The sequence below is a fragment of the Vitis vinifera genome, chromosome 6 (genome assembly GCF_030704535.1).
Source record: "Vitis vinifera cultivar Pinot Noir 40024 chromosome 6, ASM3070453v1".
Taxonomy (NCBI): Eukaryota; Viridiplantae; Streptophyta; class Magnoliopsida; order Vitales; family Vitaceae; genus Vitis; species Vitis vinifera.
The window spans coordinates 3491935-3501452 of NC_081810.1; the positions used below are offsets into that span (position 1 = coordinate 3491935).

The following is a 9518-nucleotide window of genomic DNA, read 5'->3' on the forward strand; positions in this document are numbered from 1 at the left end:
AAAAGAATTAAAAAAAATTATAACATATAAAAAAAATAAAATATAAAAAAGATATGTATTAGGAAAAAAGAATTATTGGAAAGGCCAGGAGTTAAAAGCCCATTAGGGTGAAGGGAACAGGTCTGTCCACCCAGATTGATGGGCCCGGAGCCCAGATAGAGAGTGGTGGCGGGGTCCAGTCCACGTCACTGCGTTGTTAAAAAGACCCCCTTGGACTCGTGAAGTCAGGTCGGACTGACCCCAAATCAAGCAACCGATGTCACCTTTCTTCACGCCCGACCAAAAGATCGCGAAGGCCACTTCTTCCTCACCTCCCTCACCAGTGCGTACAATTCACGCAGTCTTAACCCCAGTTAACCCCCACCACGTCCAGTTTTAACCGCGGTTCTTTTGTCCACTCACGACTGCTCTGATTTCAGAGCATTACTGTATCATGCTCGCGAGATTTTAAAACCATATCACGAGATGAAGGATCCACGTATTAACGAGCAATAAATTCTGTGTTTAATTAAAAAATTATGAAAAAATTTTCTGTTTGTTTGGCTCCGGTTGTAGAGAGAGAGTTGGATTTTCAGATCTGAGGAAAAAGATAAGAAGAAAAGGGAAGACAAGAAAAGAAAAGAAAATCAGGCAAGGGAGTTGATCCATTTTTTTTTTTGCTTTTCCTTCGTTGGTTTGGAGTCTAGCGATGGAAGAAGGCATGGGATGGATTTATATTAATCTCTGCTTCTCAATCAGATTGTGTATCGTTCGCTGAGAAAATAGGAGTAAGTGAAGGAATAATTTTTCTATCTTGTTTTTCAGGTTGAGAGTTGAGGTTCCCGATTTGAATCATCGATTTTGAACCATTTGGGTAGTTGAATCTGAAGTTTTTTGAGTTGAAGGAGTGTGCAGATTTGTAGTGAATGTAAGGAGCGTCAACCGTGGGAGAGTGTTGTTGAAGAGAGGGGAACTGTGAGGGAGGGCTGCGACTGTGGTTGTTGTTTGAGGTAAGGAGATTGAAAGTGTGAGATTTTGTTCAAGTTTTTTTTGCCTTTTTTAGTTTCTTTGTCTTGACTTATTGTGGAAACTTTGCTTTAATCCATTTGAATTTGTTGCTTGTTTGCAGCATTTAAGCTATGAGGAAGAGGTTGTTGTTGTGGAGGTTATTGCTCTGAAAAGCGCTGTTGTGACAAGTGTTTTCGTTTTGAAGTTCAGAAATCGGGATTTTTGTTACCGGATAATGAAGGAGACCGAAAAGAGCTTGGACTCTCAACTGTGGCACGCCTGCGCCGGAGGAATGGTGCAGATGCCGTTAGTGAGCTCCAAGGTGTTTTACTTCCCTCAAGGCCACGCAGAGCACGCCCACACCAACGTCGATTTTGCGGCTGCACCGAGGATTCCAGCACTTGTGCTTTGCAGAGTTGCTGCCGTGAAATTCATGGCAGACCCTGAAACTGACGAAGTTTATGCTAAGATAAGATTGGTTCCGATTGCGAATAACGAACTTGATTGTGAGGATGATGGGGTTATGGGAAGTAGTGGGTCGGAAGCTCCAGAAAAGCCGGCTTCTTTTGCAAAAACATTGACACAATCTGATGCCAACAACGGTGGGGGCTTTTCAGTTCCACGATACTGTGCGGAAACGATCTTCCCCCGATTGGATTACTCGGCGGATCCGCCGGTGCAGACTGTGATTGCTAAAGATGTTCATGGTGAAATTTGGAAATTTAGGCATATCTATAGGGGGACGCCTCGCCGGCATTTGCTGACAACGGGTTGGAGCACTTTTGTGAATCAGAAGAAGTTGGTTGCAGGGGATTCGATTGTGTTCTTGAGGGCGGAGAATGGCGATCTCTGTGTTGGGATTAGGCGAGCCAAGAGGGGAATTGCGGGTGGACCTGAGTCTCCGTCTGGGTGGAACCCTGCATCACCGTATGCGGGATTTCCAAAGTTCTTGAGGGAAGATGAGAGCAAGCTGATGCGGAACGGAGTTGGTGGGAATTCGAATCCAGGCAGTGGTGGTGGTTTGAGGGGAGGTCGTAGGGTGAGGCCCGAATCAGTTGTTGAAGCTGCAACTCTTGCTGCCAATGGACAGCCCTTTGAAGTTGTTTATTATCCACGGGCAAGCACTCCGGAGTTTTGTGTTAAGGCTTCAGGTGTGAGGTCAGCCGTTAGGATCCAGTGGTGCTCTGGGATGAGGTTCAAAATGCCATTTGAAACCGAGGATTCTTCTAGGATAAGCTGGTTCATGGGAACCATTTCCTCTGTTCAGGTTGCCGACCCCATCCGCTGGCCTAATTCTCCATGGCGGCTTCTCCAGGTACTAATATCTTTTTTATTCTTATCTTATTCAGTAAACAAGAATCAAACTCACTGTGTTTTCCTAAATCTTAATGGTTACTTGTTTTCTTTATGAAATTTTGGGTGACTTTTGTTCATTGGTTAGAAAATGTTAGGAGTCAGTTTTTTGGTTATGGTTTTCCCACACTCAGCTTCTGACTTAATAACACACTGTGAAGTTATAAGCCTGAGTGCTCTTGAAAATTTAGTTAGTTTTCATGGAATCTTAGCTTGCTTTGTTAACGCTTATGATCCATCACCTAGAATCTGAGGACTGATTCAGATCACTTTGCCAAATTTCTTCATTTGTGGATGTTTGAGGTGCTAGAATGGTTTTTGTTTCATTTCATTTGTGGATGTTTGAGGTGCTAGAATAGTTTTTGTTTCATTCCCCCCCCCCCCCCCCCCCACTTGTTTATTTTGGTAACTTATTAACTGCATAGCCCGCTAGCAATATGGTGCCACTCTGGCTTTCTAGCACCCTGTGGCTGTATTTGAGGTCTAAAAATTCATTTTCTAGTGTTGAAACAAGTTCTATTTATGACTTTGGTATAGCCCACAAATTAACGGAATCCTGTATGGTTCATGACAATATTGCAAAAAAAAAAAAAAAAGGGCATTTGCTCTTGGAACTTAAGTTGAGCATTGGTACTTTTCTTTGTAAGTTTTACTTGGAGAAAGGTTAGATTTTTCCAATGGTTATTTTAAGGATTCCACGTGGAAACAGATTTTTTTATTTTTGGTTATTTCTTATCCTTCTAGTCTGACACAGCAATTTCATAAAATTCGGTGTCATCATCAGATAATCAATTTGAGATATTTACCTGTAAAAATGTGCAGGGAAACAAATTAAGGATTTAGTTTAAAATTCTAATTCTTAGATTATAACCATTGTTTTAGCTAGCTCATTTTAAGTTCTTGAGTACTCTTTCTTTTGTCAGTTATTATCCCCAAGTTGATGAATATTTAGTATCATTCCAAACTGCCTATCAAATTTTGATGGTGAGAGTAGATTGATGCACCAAACTTGCATGCATCCATGCATTTTCTTCTTCTTGTTTCTTCCCAATTTTTTGTGTCAGGTGCATGCATATAGGAATATGCCATTAAAGGATCTTGCCCTGATGATTTGAGTTGAAATTTTTTGTGGTTGGATGATCATTCATTATTGTCCCTATGATTTGTCCTTGTTCCTCGGTCATAGCAATATGTGTTTGTTTACCTCTCTGAACTTGCTTTTGATGTTTTCTTGTTTCCATCCTTCGTGCAAATGACATTGCAGGTGACATGGGATGAACCAGATTTGCTACAAAATGTGAAGCGGGTCAGCCCATGGTTGGTTGAATTGGTATCAAACATGCCCATCATCCATCTGTCACCCTTCTCACCACCAAGAAAGAAGTTGCGGATACCACAACACCCAGACTTTCCCTTTGACGGCCAATTTCCAATGTCGTCATTTTCAAGCAACCCCCTCGGGTCCAGCAGCCCCTTGTGTTGTCTACCTGATAACACTCCTGCAGGCATACAGGGAGCCAGGCATGCTCAATATGGAATATCTTTATCAGATCTCCACCTTAACAACAAACTGCAGTCAGGGCTGTTTCCAACCAGTTTCCAGCGGTTCGATCAACATTCTAGAATCACTAATGGCATCATAACTGCCCACAGAAAGAACAATGAAAGTATATCTTGTTTGCTTACAATGGGGAATTCTAGCCAGAATCTGGAAAAATCTGCTAATGAAAAGACACCACAGTTCCTACTCTTTGGTCAGCCAATACTAACCGAGCAACAGATGTCTCGTACCTGCTCCAGTGATGCAGTCTCACAAGTTCTTACTGGCAAAAGTTCATCAGATGGGAGTTCAGATAAGGCAAAAAAAATTTCTGATGGCTTGGGATCTACACTTGAACAGAAAGGTAAGCCAGAAAATTTATCCAATGTTGGATTTTCATGGCACCAGGGTTTTCAGACAACTGAAATTGGCCTGGATACGGGTCACTGCAAGGTATTCATGGAGTCAGAGGATGTGGGACGGTCTCTTGACCTCTCGGTTCTTGGATCTTACGAAGAGCTATACACAAGGCTTGCCAACATGTTTGGAATAGAAAGATCAGAGACATTCAGCCATGTCCTTTACCGAGACGCCACAGGAGCAGTTAAACACACTGGAGATGAACCATTCAGGTATCATTTTGTGTAGTTTTTATTTCATGATCAATCTGTTTTGCCCTTTTGCTTGTGGATATATTAGTTTGGCTTTGTAAAATTTCCACGACATCAGAACTTATTTCTTTGAAAGACACCTGACTTCTTGGGTCTTAATATATCTTTTTTCACCCTTGACAAAATTGCAGTGATTTTACGAAAAAAGCAAAAAGACTGACAATTCTAATGGATTCTGGCAGCAATAACATTGGAAGGTAAGACAAAAGATAAATCTACAAATATTCATATCTTTTTTCAGTGCTTCTCTTCTCATTCGAAGTGGTGGAAATCATCAATCCAGTTTTGGGACATCTAAGATTGGTTTTCCCGGTTTAGCATATTGAGAACTGAATTTAATAAAGCATATTCAAAGAAAAAAGAATATTTTGTTAAGAAGTTCTATTCTTTGTGTTTTTTGGTTCATACTTTTGTTTCATCTGAATTAAAACTGATTTTTATTTTATTTTATTTACTGTCATTCTTTTGCAGGACATGGATTACAGGTATGCGGAATGCCGAAAATGGACTAGATTCTTCAAACAAGACAGGTCCTTTAAGCATATTTGCCTAGAACAATTTGGCATTTGTAAGTGGATGTAGAAAAAAAGCATTAATAGGTGTTGAAGCATGGATAGTAAGGACTTAGTGCACGCTTTCAAACTTTTTAAAATAACTGTTTAAATGTTATATTCAACATTGATGCCTACCAATCTACTATTATGGTAACTTTTGGTGTATATGTTTGCCCCATGATTCTCTCTTCAACTCTATGTTTCAATCTCAAGTGCTTTTCTGAGTTTTCTCGCACTCCATTATAGAGTCCTCTGTGGAGAAGAGTTTTACAAGTCTAAGATTATAATGCTCCATAAGGGATTTCCACTAAATCTGTTTCAATTCTCCACTAGACTAACACTTGTTATATCAGCAGCTTGGGTTGCTTTATGACAGACATGTTTCACCTGCCCGTCCTCTAAAACCCCCTATACCCATTTTTCTTTAACAGGAAACGAATTGCTTTTGGAATACTTCTTGTAGAGCAAGAATCTGATGAGAAAATCTAGATTACTCTTACAAAAAATGGTAATGCCCATAGCTCATTAATGGCCAAACCCCTCTGAGATCTCATTCGTACTCCATGGATTCAAACAAATCCGTATGTTAAATTGTAGGCATCTATGACTGGTACCACAATGTAAAGTGCTATAATGTGCTTGTGCTTGTGCTTGTGACTTAGACAACACTGTGCTTGACTCTTTTTTGTATTTACTTCATAATTATGGTTTGGTACAGAGTTGTCTTTGGTTCTGGCATATACGAACTTTAGCTTTGAGTATTTGGAGGGGAGATAAAGTTTAGAGCACATTAATGAGTATAGTTGATTTTGAAAATGGAGTCATTGTTTTAAGAGTACAAAGTGTACAAACATCACAGCTCCTTCCTAAAGAAATCAGAAGCATGCTCTATGCCTGCTATGTTTCCATTTCTTTGTATTTATTGCTCTAATAGGCTTCAGAGCATGTCCTCTAATAGGCTTCATAATTATTAGGCTATGTTTGATTCTAGAAAATCTAAAGTAAAATGTAAGGGAAAGAAATATAAAGAAAAAAATAGAAGAAAAGAAAAAAAAGATTAAAAGTTAATAAATTATTATTTTTATTATTTTAAATTTATTTTATTTATTTTAATTCATTTAAATAATTTAAAAATGCATAAGTTTTTAATTAATTTTACTTATATTTGATTTTTTTTTATATTTTTTATAGGACAATTAAATATGAAAAAATTATTTTTTTTTTGCATTGTTTTTCTTTTCTTGCTATTTTCCGAAAACCAAACATAATCTTAATGTAAAGTTTCATTCTTCAATCCAGTCTCCAGGCATTTCTTGTAACATAAAAAAAATGAGGACTCCAACAAGAAAACCATGAAACTGAGAAGACCGTAAAACTGAAAGGATTGCTTGAGACTGTCTTGGGAGATCATTTTCTATTCTTAAAAATAATTTTTAATTATTTTTAAGAATAGGACTTTATTTTGAAACTTAACTATGAAAATAATTTCCGTGTCTAATTCTCACTGAAAATAATATGTATTTTGTATATAATGCAAAAGTTTTTAAAGTTCTCTTCTTCAAAAATTTGTCAAACTAGTTTTCTAAGTTAAGGAGAAAAGTATAGATTTTATTTGAAAATATTTTTTAAAACAATTCTCAAAATTTCATTTTTAAAAATTGTTTAATTGTTTTCAAGAACAAAATTAAAATAAAAAAATATCTTTCCCGTTAAATTCTTTGTAAAGTTATTGCACATTTATAAATAATACTAAAAAAATTAAAATATTTTTCATATTTTTAATTATTATTATTAAGAAAGAAAGAAAAAAAAAAAAAAAGTCTTCTAACAGTTTTCAAATAGTGGCTAATTTTGACTTTGAAAGATGAATTAAGGCAGAGGCTATGAAGGAACTACTGCTGGCTCCAAAAACCTAAACATCTGAACCTGGTACAACAATAATGGAATAATGTTACGGGTTTTTTCCCTTTTTTATTTAATATTTATAGAAATATGTCAACTTTTGTAGCATTTATTACCTAATCTCACCAGAAGAAAGAAAGCATATGAGAAATTATGGAGTGGATTTTAACCGACAAAAAATGACCTTCCCTATAACTCGGGATCCGAAATTACGGAAACCATGATTCGTTGACCCTTCCGCCACTTTGACACCCGCCTTCCTCTGCTTTCTTCTTGGCCGGTGCTTTCAATGACTTTGAAATCAAAACACTTTTGATTTTAGAAAACGTTTTTTTTCTTAAAAAAATGTATATAAAAAAGAAAAACAACTAATAGAGGACAATTAATCACACGTGAGGATGGGACCCACGCCAACACGGAGAGTTGAACTTGACCAATCAAGTTGTCACGTGCGGTCCCAAATGTGTCGCCGTTTTGGTGGCTGGGCTTTGGCCCATCCTAGATGTTGGATTTGACTCCACCCCATTTCTCCTCCACTTAAAGGGCCCCGCAGGGAAGTTTAAGCTACAACACCATCCCATCATTCACCCTCCATCTCTACTACTTTCTCAGTCTAAATGAAGCAATCAACGGCCGGGGTTAACTGGACCCATCCGAGGGCCCAGAAGGCCCACCACCCCACGCTGCATAACTGAGACTAGGAATGGCAACGGGGCGGGTTCGGGACGGGTCGCCCCCATCCCAACCCCGCCCCGTTTATTTAAAATAATTCCCATCCCCGTCCCATTTAAAAAATTAAACGGGGCGGGGCGGGACGGGGCGGGACGGGTCGGGTATGATAAATTCCCATACCCGCCCCACCCCGAGCAGTCGTGAAGTTGGTCAGGCCCATGTGGTAACGCAACTCATCCTCAGAGGCAGCGTAGGGTATGTCTATCTTGTTTCCCAGAATGAGAAATGGAACATATGCCAGTGACTCATCAGAAAGGAGGGCATCCAACTCCCTCTCTTTGACTCGGCAAATCTTTCCTTGTCATACGCATCAACCAGGTACACCACAGCATCCACCTTGGCATAATAATCCTTCCAGACTCTTCGAGCGATCTGATGCCCACCCAAATCAAAGGCTTTAAACTTAATTTTCCCAATACTCAATTCCTCGGACGTCGGGTGCTGCGTTGGTTGATGTTGAACTAATCTCTCATCTTTCAGCATATGAAGCAACGTCGTTTTTCCCGCATTATCAAGCCCTAAAAATAAGATCTTTGCCTCTTTTTACCATAGCCCCAAAGATGCGAGAAGTCCATAGAACCAATCGAAAAGAATCATGGTGTTCCGACAAGATTCGCGACTCAAAACGCGGCCAATTCACCGAAACTAAGCCGAAAACCACAAACTTATCGACAAACTTGTCGGAAAATCCCACTGGAGGCGGAGATTCATATATTCATATATTATAAACGGGGCGGGACGGGGCGGGATGGGGCGATACCCGAACCCGCCCCAAACCCGTCCCGGGTTTTAAAAAAAAATTCCAACCCCGTCCCAAACCCGTTTCTAAAATTTGAACCCCGTCCCAATAGGGGCGGGGCGGGGCGGGTACCCGAAAAAACCCGCCCCATTGCCATTCCTAACTGAGACATGACAGAAGATTCACATGCACGATAAATAAGTTTAGAATTTTCACGTGATACGGTAATTAATGGAGGCGAAGGAGAATTAATTGGTAGAGTAGTCAAACAGTCAAAGGTTTGGAAATTTGAACCATATATATCGATCTCAATTCTCAAAAGACAAAAACATTTTTCGAAGCAAAGCATTCATCTTCCCAAATTTTCCTCCCATGCATATAATGAAATTGAGTTTCAAGTTCCAACCCTTGAATTATGGAGTTTGGTTCCTCTATAAATAATCTCTCCCTCCCCCCCCCCCCCCCCCCCATTTTCTCGTGGTTTCTTCTTTTCCAAACACAAAAACATACATAGTAACATGCAAAATCCTAAACTAGGCTGCTTTAGTAATGGGTTCCTCAAACCATATGATTAATAAATGTGACATTTTTATCACACAACTCATTTTTAGTCATGATGTCCAAAATTAAGACTTAGAACAAGATGAAATGAGCCAAATTGCAAATCAAATCAAATCAATTCTACGGTTGAAAGGCAAACCTATGATTGAAACAAGGACATGTGAGGTAGGTTTAGTAGGAATAAGAACTCACAAGACAAATAACACGTGAGAAGGGAGGAAAAAAGTCGGATACTTTACAAACTTCAACTTCATAACCTCCACATATTCACAAATATTTAGCTTCTCCCTCTCTCCACCCTCTTTGACCTCAGATTTCGATTTTCAAAAGCTTTCCCTTTCCTTGATGTGGGGCTACCCTACACCAGATAAAGTGGTTTCTGTTGTGTCTTCACGCGCACCGCGTACTTTAGCATCTTACAGTGTGTTATTTGCTGTTAGAAATTTGTCGTTTTTTTCTTTTTTTTTCAAAAAGAGATT

The 9518-nt window shown here is 39.1% G+C and overlaps 1 protein-coding gene and 1 pseudogene across 4 annotated transcripts; one reads left to right on the forward strand and one right to left on the reverse strand.

Annotated features, from left to right (window-relative positions):
* The first annotated feature begins 500 nt into the window (after nucleotides 1-500).
* Nucleotides 501-5270, forward strand: LOC100256989 (auxin response factor 18). 4 transcript variants are annotated; one of them, XM_059737420.1, is made up of 6 exons: nucleotides 501-630; nucleotides 805-989; nucleotides 1109-2302; nucleotides 3605-4512; nucleotides 4683-4748; nucleotides 5023-5270. In XM_059737420.1, exons 3-6 carry the CDS (start codon nucleotides 1223-1225, stop codon nucleotides 5102-5104), a joined length of 2136 nt encoding a protein of 711 aa, XP_059593403.1. In that variant the 5' UTR covers nucleotides 501-630; nucleotides 805-989; nucleotides 1109-1222; the 3' UTR covers nucleotides 5105-5270. The 4 variants fall into 4 exon arrangements, with proteins under 4 accessions (XP_059593403.1, XP_010651172.1, XP_059593404.1 ...); XM_010652870.3 differs by having other exon boundaries at nucleotides 519-767; nucleotides 885-989; XM_059737421.1 differs by having other exon boundaries at nucleotides 519-698.
* A 1747-nt stretch (nucleotides 5271-7017) lies between these two features.
* LOC100853118 (GTP-binding protein SAR1B-like) lies at nucleotides 7018-8410 on the reverse strand (annotated as a pseudogene).
* Nucleotides 8411-9518: the final 1108 nt, after the last annotated feature.

Excerpts from the sequence above, each read along its gene's own strand:
- LOC100256989 (XM_059737420.1), top strand. The coding sequence starts at position 1,223 with ATGAAGGAGACCGAAAAGAGCTTGGACTCTCAACTGTGGCACGCCTGC. Across the intron at positions 2,303-3,604 it reads CTCCATGGCGGCTTCTCCAG|GTGACATGGGATGAACCAGA; the intron begins GTACTAATATCT and ends ATGACATTGCAG. Across the intron at positions 4,513-4,682 it reads ACTGGAGATGAACCATTCAG|TGATTTTACGAAAAAAGCAA; the intron begins GTATCATTTTGT and ends ACAAAATTGCAG.